General features: G+C 39.3%; 1 protein-coding gene across 1 annotated transcript in view; it reads left to right on the forward strand.

The window, feature by feature from the left end:
* Nucleotides 1-23,314, forward strand: part of LOC128688713 (H(+)/Cl(-) exchange transporter 7) — a 147,234-nt gene that overhangs the window by 11,199 nt on the left and 112,721 nt on the right. Inside the window, exon 2 of the mRNA XM_070084596.1 lies at nt 11,365-11,458. Coding sequence (XP_069940697.1) covers nt 11,365-11,458 — 94 coding nt within the window. The remainder of the gene's footprint in view (nt 1-11,364; nt 11,459-23,314) is intronic.

The raw sequence follows: 23,314 nt of genomic DNA on the forward strand, positions 1-23,314 counted from the left end.
ATTTTTTTTATGTGGTGCACGCTGACCACACAGGCCCATTCTCTCACATGTGGACCTACCAGCTTTCTCCTGCTTGATTTGAAGCCGCTAGAATTATTGAGTATATATACGTCTGAAACACTGGCTCTTAAGACGTATATATAAGACCAAAACAGTCAAAGGGTTAATCTTATTTGGTTGCAAGGAATGCTTCCCCAGCTGTGGAAATCTTCCATTGTTCTTCATTTTTGTACGCCAGGTACTACTTCAGGAATGCTGTCAACCATGTTTCCAATTGGGTCACTACTCATTGGTTTAAATTTTCTAGTAGTAAAGCACATCAAGTTACTTTCATCTATATGTACCTGTATGGCTCACATATCCCTGAACATGATGCAGTCAGGTTTCTTGGCCTTCTGTTTGACCATCTGTTATCCTGGAAACCTCACATTACCTCCCAGAAGGCAACTTGTCATAGCTGGCTGAACCTCCTTATAACCCTTGCTCGTCTTTCATGGGGGGCTCCTAATTTTATCGAAACTAGATTATGGCAATCAGATATATTCACTGGTCTCTCCTGCAACTCTTTTTAAACTTGATTCCATCCATCACCAGGGATTACGTTTATGTCTAGGTGCTTTTCGCTCCTCACCTGTTGAGAGCCAATATGTAGAGGTGAATATTCCATCCTTGAACAATTGCCATGATGCTCATTGCCTCTGCTGTTTTGTTTGCTCATGACCTTCCACAATCCTTCCATAGAGGTCCATTGTTTGTTCATTGCTCCTGTTTACTCCATCCCTTTTCTAATCGTCTACATTCACTCTTGTCTTCTCTTCGATTGCCCCCTTTATATGTTCATCTAGCATCTAACTTTTCCCTTCTTTCTTGGGAGGTTCTGACAGTTCGTGTCTGTTCTTCTCTACTACTATGCCCAAAAGCCCAAATACCTACAGTTGCTTCCCGCTCTCTTTTTCTTAATCACTTTTGGTCTCATTCTCATGCCGTTGCAGTGTACAATGATGGTTCTAAATCCTCTGATGGTGTCAGGGTTGCAGCATTGTTTCCAGACAGCATAGTGCGAGGGCATTTATTAGTCTTGGCTAGCATTTTTACAACTGAACTGTATGTAATTCTTGTAGCAGTTATCCTTGTTGCATCTATTCCTGTCTCGCCATATGTAGTAGTCTCAGACTTCCTTGGTGCTTTACAGGCTACTACAAAATTTGATTCACCTCATCCCCTAGTTCTTCGTATACGACTCCGGTTATGCTACATTTCTAGCAAAAACAAAGATATCGTTATCTGTTGGGTCTCTGGTCATGTTGACATTCAGGGCAATGAACAGGCAGTCACTGCTATGCAGTCAGTAGTACATGACCTCCCAGTTTCATATAGAGGTGTTCCATTCACAAACTATTTTGCTGTAATATCTAACCACCTTTACAACCATTGGCAACAATGTTGGTCTGATATGACACACAACGAGTTGGTCTATCAAACCAAGTTTAGGTTTCAGGCTATCTTGTCATAGATGTCAAGCTTGGGAGACTACATTCTCCTGTCTTTGCATCGGGCACACTCGGCTTACCCATGGGTATCTCATGGAGAGGCACCCTGTTCCACTCCGAGAGTTGTCAGGTTCCAGTTTCGGTTGGTCATATTCTATTGGACTGTTCGCTCTAACACCACTCTAACACCCTTACTTTATCTTCCCTTCTTGCTGATGGACCAACCTTTGACTTGGACTCCCTTATGAACTTTTTGACAGCAACTGATTTACTACACAAACTTTGATGATACTTCCTTTAACACTTCACAGCCCCTTTATATTATGTTCTCTCCACCCTAGCTGCTCCTTGATCCAGCAAAATCCCCTGCTCTGCAGCAATGTATGACCCTAGTAGGTTTAGCACTGTTTTGATTATTATTATAATAATTCCCACCAAGTAGGGTGACCAAAAGAAGGAAACAGTCACCATCACTCATTTAATAACTGTCTTGCCTGAAGTGTATGGACATCACAATTCAAATGATGCTCTAAACCTTAACATGCTCCACCTATCCTACAGAGTGCAAGCACAGTATGTTACACTCTCAAAACTCAAGTTCACCCAACCTCTTCCCCTGAATCCATAGATGTTATCTTGTTTACACAGCATATCCCAAAAATCACCTGTCTCCATTCACTGTGATCCAGCATGATCACCCAGTAATGTTGGATGCCTGAGTCCTTACCATTTAACACAACTTCCTTCCATTCTTCCAACTCTGGGTAAGGAGAGCACCTACCAAAAAAAAAAACAAAAAAAACATTAACACAATGGAAATCGTCGACATTTTACACAACAAATATTAATATAAAGACAAAACAAATAACTGTGGAGTAGTCTTCTTTTGCTTTCATTATCTGGCTTCCTTCTAGGAACCTTGTGAGGTGGGAGAGCAGCTGCCACATTCTTCACACTCCAAACTACCACTTCCAAACGTCCATCTCTCCTAGCTCCCTCACAGTTATGTCATTCTTTTGCTAGGGTCAAAACAGAAGCGTTCTCTTCTTTACTACATTCCATTATGATCACTGGTAATGAAATTATAACCTGTCAAACAATCCAACAGGATAGTCCAAAATGAGGGTCAAGCCTACAGCAACTCTGAGGTAATTGAGGGTGAGTGATGGGGGAAGTCACTCTTTGATGTATGGTCAGTCTGAATAACATTGATCATAGGCTGTCTAGTGCAAGAGAGAATGACAAAACATGGATTTTTTTTTTTCACTGTCAGCTCAAATAAGGCAAGAAAATAAAGTACTGTAGTATATGAAAAAAATTGGAAAAAATAATTAGCCCATTCTTATTTCATTTGGCACTATTGTTTCAGGAGTTGCACATCTTCAACTTTAGCATAATTTAACCAGATCTGTTTATCTTAACATTATTATGAAAATAAGCAAAAATTTAGTATTAACCTTTTGACTGTCGCAACCCCAAATCCTGAAGTGTCTCCTGGTGTCGCAAAATATTTGAAAAAAAAAAAAATTTCCCAATGATAATGACACCAAAAGTACGAAGTTTGATGGACAACTTACGGAATTACTCTCTCGCGAAGTTAGTGATCTCAGTGACATTTACGCATCTGCGATTTTGCCCATTTTGAGCCCTATTTTTGGCCAATTCCATGGTTCCAGTCCACCAAACTCATAGCTATTTCTTTAGAACTCCATTTGTTCTATCAATTAAGTACAAGAAACCACCCATTTACCAATTTCAACTACCCAATAAAGTGGTCAGAAATTGGCAATTTGGACAATTTCATACAAATTAAAAAATATGTCAATTTCAAAATAGGGTCCACAATGAACAATGTAGACATTCCTGGCAGTTAAATAACATTTTCTCTGTTTATCAATCATGTCTCCAGGAGCCTCTTGCTCTCTATTTTGAATTTTTATTCCAACAAAAATAGAAGATTTACTGTTACGCAGATTACTGCAATTGTAATAATTGTATAAATAATGTTAACCCATTGTGGTTGCGTATCAGAATGGCTAGTTGGATATTCATTGGACAGTGACATCATTTGTTTACTCTTGAACATTGGCAAAAATTGAACATTTCTGCCACTTTGAGCTCCATTTCAAGATTCTTTTCATAGTAAAACCAATCAAAATCACTTCTATTTCTATAATATGTTTTCCATTCTGTCAAATGAGACCAAGAAAACAAGAATACAACCATAAATACTATACGAAAATAAACCAGGCATCAAAAAACAATAAAAAGGTACAATACACACATAGTGCACTCATTACTTACCTTAAAATATTTATAGTCTTAATCTAGGGTGAGACAAGTAGTATTTATTGTAAGAAATCAAGTGTGGTATGTATTGTAATAGCCAGGCTACCTCACCAGGCCACCCCACCCACACATACTATTCTATGATATTTAAGCATCCCAGAGCGATAAAATGTATATACAGTTCACTCATTACTTACCTTAAAATATTTGTAGTCTTAATGTAGGGTCAGGAGTAAGTAAATGAGATAAAACGAATAAATGAGAGAGAGAAAGAATGAGTACATGAGAGGTAACAGGCGCTGAGTTATGTAAACAAACCAGGCTCCCACATCTTATATTTATGTTTATTTATTCTATTGTGGGGTGTATTTATCATCTTTTTATGTTATGTATCGTGTTTATTATATAATTTTGAAAAAAATATCATGGATGGATTAATGAAAATGTGTATATTACCGCAATATACGACATTTAATGAGACTCGGTGAGTATTGTTATTATCACCACTTGTGCAAGTCGTCTGCTACCACATCTCACATTTATGTTTATTTATTCTACTGTGGGGTGTATTTATCTTATTTATATGTTATGCATCGTGTTTATTATATAATTTTGAAAAAAATATCATGGATGGATTAATGAAAATGTGTATATTACCATAATATACGACATTTAATGAGACTCGGCGAGTATTGTTATTATCACCACTTGTGCAAGTCGTCTGCTCACATCTCACATTTGTTTATTTATTCTATTGTGGGGTGTATTTATCTTATTTATATGTTATGCATCGTGTTTATTATATAATTTTGAAAAAAATATCATGGATGGATTAATGAAAATGTGTATATTACCGTAATATACGACATTTAATGAGACTCGGTGAGTATTGTTATTATGGCGTCACTTGTGGAAGTCGTCTGCTCACATCTCACATTTATGTTTATTTATTCTACTGTGGGGTGTATTTATCTTATTTATATGTTATGCATCGTGTTTATTATATAATTTTGAAAAAAATATCATGGATGGATTAATGAAAATGTGTATATTACCGTAATATACGACATTTAATGAGACTCGGTGAGTATTGTTATTATGGCGTCACTTGTGGAAGTCGTCTGCTCACATCTCACATTTATGTTTATTTATTCTACTGTGGGGTGTATTTATCTTATTTATATGTTATGCATCGTGTTTATTATATAATTTTGGAAAAAATATCATGGATGGATTAATGAAAATGTGTATATTACCGTAATATACGACATTTAATGAGACTCGGTGAGTATTGTTATTATGGCGTCACTTGTGGAAGTCGTCTGCTCACATCTCACATTTATGTTTATTTATTCTACTGTGGGGTGTATTTATCTTATTTATATGTTATGCATCGTGTTTATTATATAATTTTGAAAAAAATATCATGGATGGATTAATGAAAATGTGTATATTAACGTAATATACGACATTTAAATGACTCGATGTATGTAAGTTTATTTAGGTACAGGTATACATAAGTATAATTATCAGAGTATATATAAAATATGAAATAACTTTTAAAAACATTTGAAATTTTGGAGTTTCCAGACAAAATGGAGAGACTTAGTGCTTACTAAGCTCATGGAGAATGTAAACAAACAGGGTGGGGCACGGTGACCGTATTAGAAAGTCAGGTGGGGGGAGCCGTATAGTGAGTTTTGGTCATAATTTGAAATGTCCGTATTAGCGGAACGCCGTAAAGTGAAACGCCGTAAAGCGGGGCCTTCCTGTACACATCAAAGTCGGCATTTTAATCCAAAAACACGGTTGGAGTTTTTTTTTCTCATTATGCACTGCTTGCTGCAGGAGTTTTTTTTATACTGTGCACACTGACCACACTGACCCATTCTCATACATGTGTGCCTACCAGCTTTCTCCTGCTTGATTTGAAGCCGCTAGAATTTTTGAGTATACAGTGGACCCCCGCCTTGCGATATTAATCCGTTCCTGAGAGCTCATCGTAAGCCAAAATTATCATTAGCTGAATTAGTTTTCCCCATAAGAAATAATGGAAATTGAATTAATCCGTTCCTGACACCCCAAATTATGAAAAAAAAAAAAAAAAAAATTTAACACATGAAATATTAATTTTAATACACACAAACTGAAGAAGACATGCATAATTACTGCTCTACTAAGAATAGAATACATGACACTTACCTTTATTGAAGATCGGTGATGATTGATGGGATGGGAGGAGGGGAGAGTGTGGAAGTTATTGTTTAGAAGGAGAGTCCCCTTCCATTAGGACTTGAGGTAGCAAGTCCTTTTCTGGGGTTACTTCCCTTCTTCTTTTAATGCCATTAGGACCAGCTTGAGAGTCACTGAACCTCTGTTGCACAACAAATCTGTCCATAGAGCTCTGTACCTTCCGTTCCTCTAAGTCTAAGACTTTCCTGAAATGGGCCATAACATTGTCATTGTACAGGTTGCCAAAATGGCTTGCAGTAGCTGTGTCAGGGTGATTTTCATCCGTAAAGGTTTGCATTTCAACCCACTTTGCACACATTTCCTTAATCTTTGAAGTAGGCAACTTCCTCACTTTCTCTCTCCTCTCCTCTGAAGCAGTTTCCTCAGGTCTGGCCACTTTCAGTTGAAGATGATCTTGCAGCTCATCATTGGTTAGTTCTTCATTGTCCTCCTCCACCAACTCTTCCACATCCTCCCTACTAACCTCCAACCCCAAGGACTTCCCCAATGCCACAATGGATTCCACAACTGGCATACGCTTCTCAGGGTTAGCCCCAAACCGTTCAAAATCCCTTTCTCCTACACATTGTGGCCACAGTTTCTTCCAAGCAGAATTCAGGGTCCTCTTAGTCACTCCCTCCCAAGCCTTACCTATAAGGTTTACACAACTGAGGATACTAAAGTGATCTTTCTAAACCTCTCTTAGAGTCAATCGAGTGTCTGAGGTCACTTCAAAGCACTTTTGAAACAGCTTTTGTGTAGAGTTTTTTGAAGTTTGAAATGACCTGCTGGTCCATGGGCTGCAGGAGAGGAGTGGTATTAGTAGGCAAAAACTTGATCTTAATGAAGCTTATGTCCGCAGAAAGTCGCTCTGCCAAGTCTGAAGGATGACCAGAAGCATTGTCTAATACCAGAAGGCACTTAAGGTCCAATTTCTTTTCCATTAGGTAATTTTTCACAGTGGGGGCAAATGCATAGTGTAACCAGTCATAGAAAAAGTCCCCACTTCCCCATGCCTTAATGTTTGCCCTCCATAGCACACACAAATTAGCCTTGAGGACATTGTTTTACCTGAATGCTCTGGGAGTTTTAGAGTGATACACCAATAAAGGCTTCACTTTGCAATCACCACTAGCATTAGCACACATCAAAAGAGTAAGCCTGTCTTTCATAGGCTTATGCCCTGGGAGTGCCTTTTCCTCCTGAGTAATGTAGGTCCTGCTTGGCATTTTCTTCCAAAACAGGCATGTTTCGTTGCAATTAAACACTTGTTCAGGTTTCAATTCTTCATTGTCTATGTGCTCCTTGAATTCCTTCACATATTTTTCAGCCGCTTTTTGGTCCGAACTGGCAGCCTCACCATGCCTTATCACACTATGTATGCCACTACGATTCTTAAATCTCTCAAACCAACCTTTGCTGGCCTTAAATTCGCTCACATCACCACTAGTTGCAGGCATTTTTCTAATTAAATTGTCATGCAACTTCCTTGCCTTATCACATATGATCGCTTGAGAGATGCTATCTCCTGCTATCTGTTTTTCATTTTTCCACACCAATAACAGTCTCTCAACATTTTCTATCACTTGCGATCTCTGTTTCGAAAACAAACTTGCACATTTTGCAAGAACAGCTTCCTTGATTGCCGTTTTGTTGGCCAAGATAGTAGCGATGGTTGATTGGGGTTTGGTATACAACCTGGCCAGCTCCGAGACACGCACTCCACTTTCGTACTTAGCCATTATCTCTTTCTTCATTTCCTTAGTAATTTTCACTCTTTTTACCACAGGGTTGGCACTAGAAGCTTTCTTGGGGCCCATGGTGACTTATTTTGCAATTACAAGTGCTAAAAACACTGTGATAATATGAAATGTACCGAATGTATGCTTAGATGTGACCGCACTGGCTGGCTTGTAAACAGTGGCACCCACGTGGGAGCTGAGGCTACATGTGGGACGCGTCCCGGACGAATCACGTAAGGTGAGTTTTTTATTGTGGTGCGAGGCAAAATTTTTGCATTCAAATGCTTCGTATGGCAGATTTAACGTAACGCGATGCGTTCGTAAGGCGGGGGTCCACTGTATATACGTCAAACACATTGGCTCGTAAGACGTATATATGACCAAACAGTCGAAGGGTTAAACAATGTCAGATAACCGTGAATTTTCATTTTAAGTACCACTGAACAATTTGTTGATCTAATCGTTCTTGTGTGTTACTTTATGCTCAGCTGTTTCAGCTATACTTTTACTGTTAATATGTGACATACATAGTTCACCAAACTTCAAAAGCATAAGAAATTCAACTCCCTCTCCTATTCTTCTGTAGAAAAGTGAACCACAAAAAAAAGCAAGGTCATTAAATTTTAAAACCCGGCTGGGTGTATAATCACCGTCACTGGCTTTAAATAGCTCATTAGTCACTGCCCCAACTTTCCCCACGGTTTTGGCATTTCATTACGGTGAATGGTTGTCAAAGAATCCCGTTTGGCTGCCCCCTGAATGCCATGATGTCATTGGCAGAAACACCGCACATCATCCCCACGGCCCCCGCGCGGAGCCGGGGGCTTTGGTTTCCCAAAACATTTCCCACAAAATCTGTCTTTTCACCAAGAAATCACGGGAGAAGGGGCTTTTTACCAGACTTTTAAAATGATCCCTTTACAAGATAAGGTGCCATCATGCTTCCCTATGTCCCCCGGAGAAAACCAAAAAATTTTGGGACTTTAAATTTTTTATTTCCCCTTTTATACAAAAAATTTCCCAATACCAAAGGCCAGTCACAGAGGGGGATAAAAAAGTTTTATACTTCCGTTTTCCTTTTTTTTTCCGGGTATATACTGCTTGAAGACGCCACCGTTGAAAAAAAATCAAAGACTCCAATTACAAGATTTTTGAATGGAAAAAAGTATATGCTGAATTTTTGGTTTGAGAAAACAAAAAAACATTTTTTAATCTTGTAAAACCCTGTCATTTTCAGGTTGGTTTTTTAAAAAGAATGAAAATTATGGAGAAGATAAACCTTTCAGGGGGATGATTTCACGGGGAATTTGGGAGAAATTAGCCGATTTTGGAACCAGCATGTTTTTATATTATTTATAGACATGAAAAAAGGCATTATTGTTGCAAAAGCAAAACATTTCTGCAACAGTCGTCTCTTTCCCCCGGGGTAAAATCCCTTTATTTGGGGTAAGGGGGTCGATTTGCCAATGGTGTACTCAAAAATTTTTACTTTTTCCCCAAATAGTTTCCCCCGTGGCTGGCCAAAAAATAATTAAAAAATTTTTTCATTGGGGCCCTGGTTTTCCCAAGGGGGCAAAAGGCAGAATTCCCCTTTTAGAGTCATCATGGTGGGGCTTGGGGAAAAAAATTGGGGTTTTGCTCCCAAACCCCCGATACGGTTTGGGTGGGGATACTGGGCATCAAGGCTGGAAAACGGGTGGTTTGGGTTTTGGTGGGGTGGGGGGCCGACCCCCTTTTTCCCCGAACTGAGGAGTCAGCAGCGGGTTTCCCCGCCTGGGTGGGGAGGGGCACGATGGGGGGGCCAAATACCATCACCATACCCCCACCCCACTTGGGCTCGTGGTCTATCCACCCGGGGGTTTGCCCTCATCACTACCTTACATGTACCTGGTGAAAAAGGGGACCCGGGGTTAACCCGGGCCCCCGGGACAGTAAAGGTCACCACCCAAAAGCTGTGGGTTTTAAAAACGACGCCCCCTGGGAAAGGATTCTCACTATCACCAATTAAGATCGCCGGGCAAAAAAATCCAAACCCGTTTTTTTCATTTACATTTTTAAATCAGAGGCCTGGGCCCCGGAAAAATAGCGTTTTTTTGGGAGGTACAACTGACCGTGACTTTAGTGCCAACACCAGAGGTAGAAGGTTCAGGATCGCCCGGGTTTTTTCACATTATTGATATCCTTTGGGCATTTCTTTTTGGGCAAAGCCAAAAAATTTTCATTTCCCTTCCCCCAGTTCAGAACTATTTTTATAGGAAGAGGAGAGTCCAATTTTTCCCTGGGGGTGAGAGCTGCCTAAAAAGGGGGAAAAAGGGAACTGAGCCGGGGTTTCCCCAAGCTATAAGGGGGCCCGGGTTTTTTTTTTTATGGCATATCCACCACACGGGGCCTTTTTCACATGTAGGCCATGAGGCCCCCAAACCACCTATTAAAGGGTTTACGGCTTTTACACCAACATGAAGCCCGGGTCTACGGGGCGGAATCCCGGGGGGTTAAAAAAAGCTAAAAAACTTCCATTTTAAAATTTGTTTAAAAAAGATAAAACTCTGTTTATTTTCTTATATTTTTTGGGAAAAATTGATATAAAATTGTTCCCCCTATTTAGTCAAAACCCTTACAAAAAAACTTGTATGTAAAATTCCTGGGAGTCTGGGCTGGGACTACAGAGTTGTTGTGATTGGGGTTTTTCCCGATTGGGTTTGGGAAACCACTGACTTTTAAAATGAAGATAGGTTTCTTTAAACACCCGATTCTGGATTATATTCCCCCGGGGTTTTTTAAAAATTTTTGGGGCAGTGTTTTTGTTTTTGGGGAATATCCCCATTTGTTGATTATTGGCAGAAACCCTGCAAAATAGTCCAAATGTTGACTGAATTTTACCTTTAGTGTCAAGGTTTAGTGTTTTGTTTTGATTATAATAATAATCTTGAGTGTCACTCTTAGTTCCTCTAACTTGATAGAAGGTTTTTGATTTGATGAAACCACTGTGAGGGCAAAACCATTGTTGTTAACAAAGTTATCCACTGCATCTAAGTGCTGTTATTTCTTGTGCTTGTCATGTTGATCACTCTTTTTAAGATTAATTAAACTCTCCTTTTTCTCCCTAATTTTTCAGAATTAAAATTAATCTATATATATTTTCAAAAATTAATTACAGTTCTGTTCCTACCACCACGTCGGTAAATGAATTCGTTGCTAAGTGAGGAGCATACTATAATGGTAGCCATTTTTGATATTGTTTTAATGTCACCTTTGCACCATATATAACATTTCTGGTATATCTTTAAATGTTTATACAGTATTGTACTGTATATTGTAATAAACAGAATAGAGGAAATCACCTCTAATATACATAGGTATGCATACTGGTCAGAGAGCCCATCGTAAGTCCAAGTCGTTGGTAAATGAGTATGTCGCTAAGTGAGGAGAGGCTGTATAGACATAAAGAATAGAGATATGCAATGTACAGTATTATTTCATAATGCTCATATTCCCTATATTTTTTCTTGTTTGTGCATTATGGGGAGTCATTTGTGTTTCAGTGAACATTTATTACACTGCTTTTACCCTTGGTTTTAAATGTAAGATAATAATTTTTTGTTGTTTTCTAGGCTCAGCACTACACCAGTGGGTTAAATATACCTGAAGAAAACTGTGAGGATGAAGTTGACAGCTGCACCACTACTCAAGATGAGATCAAGCCAGGTCTGTATTAATTAGTTACCTTTATGTCTCCTTAATCCTGTGACTGTCTCAACCCTAATTCTGAAACTGTCTCCCTGTGTTGCAATATATTAAAAAAAAAAAAAATTATTTTTGCTTACCACAATGTTAAGATTAACTTGCTGTGTTTTAAGCCTGAAAAATTTTTTTGCAATCAGTATTTTCCAAGATATAGAGGCATAAAGTTGGCAGAAAATGAGCCATGTATGGCAACAGCAGCGAATGCCATTCACCCAGTACACTTATATTTACTCCCATTCGATGGTTTCTTGTATTTTCCAATTTGTTTCCAAGTAACTTATATGGCCTGTGAGACCAAAGTTAGGTGCAGTGTATATATATACACTCGTTCTGTGCAACACAATAACTGCACATTATTATCATTATATTGTTTACAAAACTTGTTTACACAAACCAACAATACAAACAAATTTTTTATTACTATTGTTCTATAATGTATATACAAATGTACAGTCACTGGACACTTTCCTAGAAGTGCTGCAGCTTGTGGAACTTATTGAACATGATGTTATACATAAAACAAGTGTGTCTGCATTTTTGTTGGCAGGTTGTTGTGGTTGTGCAGGTTGTTGTGGTTGTGCAGGTTGTTGTGGTTGTGCAGGTTGTTGTGGTTGTGTAGGTTGTTGTGGTTGTGTAGGTTGTTGTGGTTGTGTAGGTTGTTGTGGTTGTGCAGGTTGTTGTGGTTGTGCAGGTTGTTGTTGTGCAGGTTGTTGTTATGCATGTGTTGTGGTTGTGCAAGTTGTTGTTGTTGTGCAGATGGTTGTGGTTGTGCAGGTTGTTGTGGTTGTGCAGGCTGTTGTGGTTGTGCAGGTTGTTGTGGTTGTGCAGGTTGTGCATGTGTTGGGGTTGTGCAAGTTGTTGTTGTTGTGCAGATGGTTGTGGCTGTGCAGGTTGTTGTGGTTGTGGAGGTTATTGTGGTGTCTGGGTGGTTGAAGCTGGCCTTTCTTGTGGATGTGCTGAGTCATGTACCCAGGCTACCAGCTTGCATACATGACCCAGCATTACACCACCACCTGCTACTATCTTCCCCACCAACCCACATGGAAATAAGTCACTTTGTTTGATTTTTTTGGGTTATCCTAGGTTGATGCTTCATTCCTGCCTTCCTTCCTTCTTTCTTTCCTTCCTTCCTCTCATCTCTTCCTTCCTTCCTTTCTTTCTTTCTTCCTTCCTTCCTTCCTTCCTTCCTTTCTTAATTCATTCATTCATTCCTTCCTTCCTCTCATCTTTTCCTTCCTTCCTTATTTTCTTTCTTCCTGCCTTCCTTCCTTCTGGTATCGTGTGCATTGCTTTCAGTCACAAACTCCTCAAAACCATGAAATTCATCTTCAGTGATGCTTCCATCTGTGTTAGAGCTATCACTTGGGAAGAGAAGAGTCCCAGATTCACTGGGAAGTCAGATATTTCTTATTGCTAGGCATGCTGAACAAGGACTACTGAAATGGCATTCCCACAATGCACCACTGGCTTCCCGAGTTTTTTCTATACCATGCACACTGACCATGGAGACCCATTCTCTCGCATGTGGACCTACCAGCTTTCTTCCACTTGATTTGAAGCTGCTAGAATTTTGGCGTATTAATACGTCGAAAACTGGCTTGTAAGACGTATATATATGGCCGAAACAGTCAAAGGGTTAATGTATTTGTAAACATATACAGTAGAATGTTATATTACACGGATTTATTTGCAATATTTCGGTTATTGCATTTTTGAAAAATTGCGGCACAATTTTATACAACACTTTGCAAAAATTAACTTAACACAGTTCCATTAGTGGGGGTGGAAAAAATTTCCCCAGCTCAAGCTGCCACCTTGTGGGTCAGACCATTGTGTCAGCAGGGGGAGAACTACAGCCATCCCCGACAATCCCACCACCCCCCATTCCAGCCTTCGCCCATACATGCCCAGTATGATTGCCTCCTTGGAGCTAGCTGTGTTTGTGAACGTGTTTTGATCTTTTAATTGCCATATCTTGTATCTGCCAAGTAATCATAGCACCCAGTAGGCATACGAGTCCTGATGAAAGTGGCAAGAAAAGGTATAAGCATATAAGTCTTAGAGTTAATGAAGAAAATAGAAATATGTATTAGATAAGAAATAGCCTGTGGCCTTAATGGGGAGTTTTGAACCAAGTAAGAGAGTACTTGTGGTTGGGGATCTCAATGCTGAAGTGGGTAAAAATGTTGTGGAGGGAGTAGTAGGTAAATTTGGGGTCCCAGAGGTAAATGTAAATTGGGGAGCCTTTAATTGAACTATGTGTAGAAAGAGGTTTGGTAATAAGTAATACATATTTTATGAAAAAGAGGATAAATAAATATGCAAGATATGATATAGCACTAAATGAAAGTAGTTTGTTAGATTATGTATTGGTGGATAAAAGGTTGATGGGCAGGCTTCAGGATGTACATGTTTATAGAGGGGCAACTGATATATCGGATCATTATTTAGTTTTAGCTACAGTTAGAACAAGAGGTAGATGGGACAAAAGAAAAATGACAACAGCAAGTAAGAGAGAGGTGAAAGTGTATAAACTTAGGGACGAGGAAGTTATGGTGAGATATAAACAACTATTGGTAGAAAGGTGGGCTAGTGCAAATATGAGTAGTGGCTGGGGGTGGGGGGGGGTTGAAGAGGGTTGGAATAGTTTTAAAAATGCAGTATTAGAATGTGGGGCAGATGTTTATGGCTATAGGAGGGTGGGTGCAGGAGGAAAGAGGAGTGATTGGTGGAATGATGAAGTAAAGGGTGTGATAAAAGAGAAAAAGGTAGCTTATGAGAGGTTTTTACAAAGCAGAAGTGTTATGAGAAGAGCATAGTATATGGAGAGTAAATGGAAGATGAAGAGAGTGGTGAGAGAGTGCAAGAGAGCAAATGATAGAGTGGGAGAGGCACTGTCAAGAAATTTTGATGAAAATAAGAAAAAATTTTGGACTTAGATAAACAAGTAAAGAAAGCCTTGGGAACAACTGGATTTGCCAGTTAAAAACAGAGTAGGGGAGTTAGTAGATGGGGAGCTGGAGGTATTGGGTAGATGGAGGGAATATTTTGAGGAACTCCTAAATGTCGATGAAGAAAGGGAGGCGGTAATTTCATGCACTGGTCAGGGAGGTACAGGTCCTCCATCACAAATCTGGCATCATTGGGACCTGTAGTGTGCCGGATTACTGAGTTTGCCAAATTACAGAGTGGTTAGGTTACCTGGAGTTTACCTGGAGAGAGTTCCGGGGGTCAACGCCCCAGCGGCCCGGTCTGTGACCAGGCCTCCTGGTGGATCAGAGCCTGATCAACCAGGCTGTTACTGCTGGCTGCACGCAAACCAACGTACGAGCCACAGCCCGGCTGATCAGGAACCGACTTTAGGGGCTTGTCCAGTGCCAGCTTGAAGGCTGCCAGGGGTCTGTTGGTAATCCCCCTTATGTATGCTGGGAGGCAGTTGAACAGTCTCGGGCCCCTGACACTTATTGTATGGTCTCTTAACGTGCTAGTGACACCCCTGCTTTTCATTGGGGGGATGTTGCATCGTCTGCCAAGTCTTTTGCTTTCGTAGTGAGTGATTTTTGTGTGCAAGTTCGGTACTAGTCCCTCTAGGATTTTCCAGGTGTATATAATCGTGTCTCCCTCCCACCTGCGTTCCAGGGAAAACAGTTTTAGGAACCTCAAGCGCTCCCAGTAATTGAGGTGTTTTATCTCCGTTATGCGCGCCGTGAAGGTTCTCTGTACATTTTCTAGGTCAGCAATTTCACCTGCTTTGAAAGGTGCTGTTAGTGTGCAGCAATATTCCAGCCTAGATAGAAGAAGTGACCTGAAGAGTGTCATCATGGGCTTGGCATCCCTCATTTAGACTCCATGATGAGGCCTCAATAAGGAAGTTCACAGCTGACCTAGAGACTTTTGACTGGCCTACAGAATTCTCCAAGGCCAATGGTATTGACGACTGGACAGACATTTTTCTTAACAAACTACTTAGACTATACAACAAACATTGTCCTATAAAAACAAAACAGATCACAAACAAACGGCTTGGTTGCCCATGGCTAACCAGCACCATTCTGAAATCCATTGATAAGAAACACCAATATGAAAAGCAATATAGACAGGGCTTAATACACAAAGATATTCTTAAACACTATTCATCAGTCCTCACCAAAGTAATAAAGAAAGCCAAACAACTATACTACTCCAGTAGATTCACTGACACAAGAGGAGATATAAAAAAGACCTGGAAAACACTCTCTCAGATTCTAGGGGCCCACAAACTGAAAAAAACAAGAATATTGTCCTAACTAAACCTAATGAAACACCTCTGCAACCCACCGACACAGCTAACAAGATAAACGACTTCTTCTCAACCATAGGTTCTAATCTCGCCAATAAAATCCCATGTACCAATGCCCATGCCGGGGACTACCTAGATGGGAATTTCCTAAATTCCTTCTATCTTGCTCTAACTGAGCCCACGGAAGTCACCGAGATTATAAAGTCACTTAAAAATAACTCGGGGAATCTGTCTCATGTCCCACCATTATTGTACAAGAGAGTGGCCCATGTCCTCTCGCATACTATCTCATTGCTTTTTAACAGGTCACTAGAAGCTAGCACCTTCCCGAAACTACTCAAGACGGCAAGGGTTACACCAATACATAAAGGTGGTGACCCTACAGATTTAAACAACTATAGGCCAATATCAAACTTACCATTGCTATCCAAAATCTTTGAGAAACTCGTGCACAGGAGACTATATTCATTTATAACGTCACAAAACATACTCAACCCCTGCCAATTTGGATTCAGGAAAAATAAAAGCACTAACGATGCAATTATAAAAATGCTAGATCTGCTTTACACAGCATTGGAAAATAAGGAATATCCACTAGGAATTTTTATTGACCTAAGAAAAGCTTTTGACACAGTAGACCACGGCATCCTACTCCACAAACTTGACCATTATGGTATAAGAGGCCATGCGCTTGCATATTTCAAATCTTACCTTACTAATAGGTATCAGTATGTCACCATTAAAGACACAGCATCAACAACACAGCCACTTGATACTGGAGTTCCGCAGGGAAGTGTCCTTGGTCCCCTGCTCTTCCTCATATACATCAATGATCTTCCAAACGTATCTCGACACCTGAACCCCATTCTCTTTGCTGACAACACGACTTATGTCATCTCTCACCCTAATCTTGCAACCCTCAACACCATTGTTAATGAGGAGCTGATCAAAATATCGACTTGGATGACAGCCAATAAACTTACGCTTAACGTTGACAAAACCTACTACATTATGTTTGGTAGCAGAGCAGGAGATGCGCAAATTAACATAAAGATCGACAACACTCTAATTACCAGGCATAATGAGGGCAAATTCCTAGGCCTATACCTCGACAACAACCTGAACTTCAGCAGCCATATCCAACACATAACCAAAAAAGTATCCAAAACGGTTGGGATCCTCTCTAAGATACGATACTACGTGCCGCAAACTGCCCTTCTCACACTATACCATTCACTTATATATCCATACCTCACCTATGCTATCTGTGCTTGGGGTTCAACTGCAGCAACACACCTAAAGCCAATAATAACCCAACAAAAAGCCGCAGTAAGAATAATCACTAAATCCCATCCCTGGCAACACACCCCCCACTCTTCATAGATCTAAACTTACTCCCTGTTCAGTACATCCACACTTACTACTGTGCAATCTACATCTACAGGACCTTAAATTCCAATATTAACCTTGACCTAAAACGCTTTCTTGATAGTTGTGACAGAACCCACAGGCACAACACCAGACACAAACATCTCTATGACATTCCCCGTGTCCGACTAAACCTTTACAAAAATTCAATGTATGTCAAAGGCCCTAAAATCTGGAACACCCTACCTGAAAATTCCAAAACTGCAGACACATTCATCACCTTCAAAACTACCATCAGAAAACATCTTATCTCCCTGATACACCCTGTCAACTAATAATACGAATACCACCTGGTGGTTCACACTTACACTCATTCACCCATTTGACCATAAACAGAAATATCAATCTCAATCTCAAAATAATGAATCTTAACTAGTCAAAAGTTGGCCTGTGATACTCCAATACTGAAACTATGTATAGTGCCAAAACAAAAGCATTCACATTGCTAAACTCACAACTAATATTTAGTCACTTAGCCATAATACCAACTTATCTCATAATTTTGTAACATTTTAAACCTAAGATTTAATATAAGTCTGCCCGAAATGCCTAGCCATGCTAGGCGTTCTAGTGGTACACTCTGTAATTATTATTTTACTACATGTAAACCACACAATAACCAAATTCTGTAAACTCAGCATTGTAATACTTATAGAGAATAAAGTTTGAATTGAATTGAATTGAATCCATCCTGTCATTTTTCTAGCAGATGCGATCGATACAATGTTATGGTCCTTGAAGGTGAGATCCTCCGACATGATCACTCCCAGGTCTTTGACGTTGGTGTTTCGCTCTATTTTGTGGCCAGAATTTGTTTTGTACTCTGATGAAGATTTAATTTCCTCGTGTTTACCATATCTGAGTAATTGAAATTTCTCATCGTTGAACTTCATGTTGTTTTCTGCAGCCCACTGAAAGATTTGGTTCATGTCCGCCTGGAGCCTTTCAGTGTCTGCAATGGAAGACACTGTCATGCAGATTCGGGTGTCATCTGTAAAGGAAGACACGGTGCTGTGGCTGACATCCTTGTCTATGTCAGATATGAGGATGAGGAACAAGATGGGAGCGAGTACTGTGCCTTGTGGAACAGAGCTTTTCACCGTGCCTGCCTGGGACTTTACTCTGTTGACTACTACTCTCTGTGTTCTGTTAGTGAGGAAATTATAGATCCATCGACCGACTTTTCCTGTTATTCCTTTAGCACGCATTTTGTGCGCTATTACACCATGGTCACACTTGTCGAAGGCTTTTGCAAAGTCTGTATATATTACATCTGCATTCTTTTTGTCTTCTAGGTTAGGATACACTTAATAAAATTAACCAACTTGACTTACATAGTTCATTAAACATCGGCAAAAATCAAACATTTCCGCTACTTTGAGCTCAATTTCAAGGTACTTTTCGTTATGAAAGCAATCAAAATCATGTCTATTTCTGTAATATATCTTCCATTCTATCAAATGAGTCCAAAAAAATGAGAATACAACCATAAAAACCATACGAAAATATACTGCAAAGAGGCGGCTAATAGCTGAGAAGTGAACTCCCTTATTTATCGTCCGTCTTTTTTATTTTTGTCGTACGTTAAGAAGCATCTTTCCATCATACATTGACCAAGTTTCAATGAGATAGCCCAACAAACAACCAAGAAAAAAAAATATTTTCCAAAAATCATATATGGCAAGCCCAACTCAGGTACTGGAAATAAGTCACTTTGACTTTCCTGGGTTATCCTAGGTTCTCTATACATACACTGCTATGTATGATAATCTATGTAACTGTATTTGTGTATACCTGAATAAACTTGTTTACTTCTAGTCTGTCAACTGAGTACAAGAAACCGCTCATTCACTTATTTCAACTACCCTATAAAGTGGTCAGAAATTGGCAATTTGGCCGATTTCACACAAATTTCAACAGATGCCAATTTCAAAATAGGGACCAGAATAAACAATGCAGACATTCCTGTCACTAAAATAACATTTTCTCTGTTCATTAGTCACAGCTACAGGCCCCTCTTATATTACTCTTGCTTACCATTTGGAATTTTTATTCAAAAAAAAATAGAAGATTTACTGTTATGCAGACTACTGCATTATTTTAATAATTGTATAAATAATGTCAATCCATTCTTGACTCCGTACTGGAATTTGGACTGGCAGGCGTACAGGTATTGGACGGTGACGTCATTTGTTTACTCTTGAGCTTCGCTAAAGAATAGAACATTTTCGCTACTGTGAGTGCAATTTCAAGGTACTTTTCATCATGAAAGCAATCAAAATCATATCTATTTCTGTAATATATCTTTCATTCTATCAAATGAGACCGAAAAAATGAGAATATAACCATAACAACCGTACAAAAATATACCGCTAAGCGGCCGCTAATGACTGAGAAGTGAACTCCGCTATTTATGGTCTGATTTCTTTCATTTTTGGTGTACATGAAGAAGTATCTTTCCATCATACATTGCCCAAGTTTGAATAAGATAACCCAACAAACAACTGAGAAAATAATAATAATAATACGTATAATAATAATAATAATAATAATATCTTTATTTACTACACGTACATGTACGAGGTATACAGGCCTAGCTGACATCAGTGACATACTACTGTATAGAAAGACTCTTGTTATGCTGAGTATTTCAAGAAAATTAGGTCAGTGTCCCAGGATAACACCCACACTAGTCGACTAACACCCAGGTACCCATTTACTGATGGGTAAACATAAACAACAGGTGTAAAGAAACACGCCTAATGTTTCTACCCTGGCTGGGAATCGAATATTTACCAAAAATCATATATGGCTAACCCAAGCCAGATACTAAAAATAAGCCACGTTGAGTTTTTTGGGGTTATCCTAGGTTCTCTACACATATGCTGCTATGTGTGATAATCTATAGAGAGAAAATAACTCTTTTGTTTCATGTTTATGGTGGAGTACGAGTGTATATCACAGTTAGCCCTGTGCTATACTCGGTTTTCTCTAATATAAGGATAGGAGAATGGTATTTGTATACCATATCCTCTTCATACCTCCGTCGAACTACTCGGTGTTATGCCAAATATTACTCATTCTGGAGAATTTAACATGTTTTATGTTATTTATATTGTTTCTTATGTCATATTAGATCAGCTGTGATAGGCAAATAAGCTGTAGTGTTGATATTAGTGTAATAATAAAGCATGTTCTCCTGCTTCATGAGACTGAGCTCATGGCAACCGACAGTGGCTTCAAAGCCACCTTATCTTTAATGGATTATATACTGTGTAGGTGCTTTACATAATGAGAAGCATTTCTTTTATTCATTGGAACCATGGCTAGGGCTAAAAGTAAGCAGGTTAAAACAATAAATGGAGAAAAAGAAATTAGAATGACTTATGCAGCAAGTAGCGCCACCAAACAGTACCAGCATGTTGGTGTGGCGACCCTAGAAATTTGAAATTATGCTAACCAAAATTAGTGCCGAATAACTGAAGGAACCGAATAACTGATTGGCGGATTTGTGATGGCGGACCTGTATAACATCTTTTAGGAGTGAAGAAGAGCAGGATGTGAGTGTGGGGAAGGTGCGTGAGGCATTATGTAGAATGAAAGTGGGTAAAGCAGCTGGAATTGATGGGATCATGACAGAAATGTTAAAATCAGGGGGGGAATCTATTGTTGAAGTGGTTGATATTTTTGTTTAATAAATGTATGGAAGAGGGGAAGGTACCTAGGGATTGGCAGAGAAATGTATAGTTCCTTTATATAAAGGGAAGGGGGACAAAAGAGATTGTAAAAATAATAGGAGAATAAGTTTTGTAGGGTTATTATTGAAAGAATTAGAGGTAAGACAGAGAGTAGGATTGCAGATGAGCAAGGAGGTTTTAGAGTGGGTAGGGGATGTGTAGATCAAGTGTTTACATTGAAACACACATGTGAACAGTACTTAGATAATGGTAGGGAAATTTTTATTGCATTTACGTATTTAGAAAAGGCATATGATAGAGTGGATAGGGGAGCAGTGTGGCAGATGTTGCAAGTATATGGAATAAGTAGTAACTTACTAAATGCTGTAAAGTTTTTTTTATGAGGATAGTGAGGCTCAGGTTAGGGTGTGTAAGAGAGAGGGAGACTACTTCCTGGTAAAAGTAGGCCTTAGACAGGAATGTGTAATGTCACCTTGGTTGTTTAATATTTTTATAGATGGGGATGTAAAAGAAGTAAATGCTAGGGTGTTGGGGAGAGGGGTGAGATTAAATTCTGGGGAATCAAATAAAAAATGGGAGTTGACAGTTACTTTTTGCTGATGATACTGTGCTTGTGGGAGATTCTAAAGAAAAGTTGCAAAGGTTAGTGGATGAGTTTGGGAGGGTGTTTACAGATGGAAAGTTGAAAGTGAATGTAGATAAGAATAAGGTGATGAGGGTATCAAATGATTTAGATAAAGAAAAATTGGATATCACATTTGAGAGTGGGAGTATGGAAGAAGTGAAGGTTTTCAGATATTTCGGAGTTGACTTCTCAGCGGATGTGTTTATGAAGGATGAGGTTAACCATAGAATTGATGAGGGAAAAAAGGTGAGTGGTGCATTGAGGTATCTGTGGAGACAAAAAAACATTATTAATGGAGGCAAAGAAGGGAATATATGAAAGTATAGTGGCACCAACACTCGCATGGGTGTGAAGCTTGGGTTGCAAATGCTGCAGCAAGGAGGCAGCTGGAGGCAGTGGAGATATCCTGTCTAAGGGCAGTGTATGGTGTAAATATTATGCAGAAAATTTGGAGTGTGGAAATTTGCAGGATGTGTAGAGTTACTAAAAGTATTAGTCAGAGGGCTGAAGAGGGGTTGTTGAGGTGGCTTGGTCATTTAGAGAGAATGGATCAAAGTAGAATGACTTGGAGAGGGTATAAATCTGTAGGGAGAGGAAGGCAGGGTAGGGATCGTCCTCAAAAAGGTTGGAGGGAGAGGGTAAAGGTGGTTTTGTGGGCGAGGGGCTTGGACTTCCAGCAAGCATGTATGAATGGAGACAAATGGTTTTTGGGACCTGATGAGCTGTTGGAGTGTGAGCAGGTAATATTTTGTGAAGGGATTCAGGGAAACCAGTTAGCTGGACTTGAGTCCTGGAAATGGGATGTACAGTGCCTGCACTTTAAAGGAGGGGTTTGGGATATTGGCAGTTTGCAGGGACTTCTGAAACGTCGTATCTGAGCGCCTCTGGAAAGACAGTGATTATGTATGAGTGAGGTGAAAGTGTTGAATGATGAAAGTATTTTCTTTTTGGGGATTTTCTTTCTTTTTGGGTCACCCTGCCTCAATGGGAGACGACTGGTGTGTTAAAAAAAATTTCATGATGACTACCATGTCTAGCAGCCTTGTAAAAAGGACCTTAACCCTTTGACTGTTTTCGACGTATAAATATGTCTTACGAGCCAATGTTTCTGACGTATATATACTCAATAATTCTAGCGGCTTCAAATCAAGCGGGAGAAAGCTGGTAGGCCCACACGTGAGAGAATGGGTGTGTGTGGCCAGTGTGCACCACATAAAAAAAATTCTGCAGCACACATTGCGTAATGAGAAAAAAAAAAAACTCTAATAGTTTTTTTTGGAATAAAACGCCGACTTTGAGGTGTATTTTCGTATAGTATTTATCGTTTTATTCGCGTTTTCATGGTCTTAGGTGATAAAATGGAGAACTTATTACAGAAATAGAGATGATTTTCATTACTTTGACGATGAAAACAACCTTGAAACTGAGCTCAAAGTAGCGGAAATGTTCGATTTTTACCAATGTTCAGGAGTAAATAAATCACACCACACGTCCAATACACGTCAACTGGGGAGTCTAATATTCTTTCACTAGTGTACTGATATTATTTATACCATTTTTACAATAATGCAGTAGTCTGCATAACAGTAAATTTTGTATTTTTTTGTATGAATAAAAAATCAAAATAGAAAGCAATAATAATATAAGAGGGGCCTAGAGATGTGACTAATGAACAGAGCATATGTTATTTTAGTGCCACGAATGTCTCCCTTGTTTATTCTGGACCCTATTTTGAAATTGGCATCTTTTTTAGTTTGCGTGAAATTGGCCAAATTGCCAATTTCTGA

This window comes from Cherax quadricarinatus, chromosome 13, assembly GCF_038502225.1.
Source record: "Cherax quadricarinatus isolate ZL_2023a chromosome 13, ASM3850222v1, whole genome shotgun sequence".
Lineage (NCBI taxonomy): Eukaryota > Metazoa > Arthropoda > Malacostraca > Decapoda > Parastacidae > Cherax > Cherax quadricarinatus.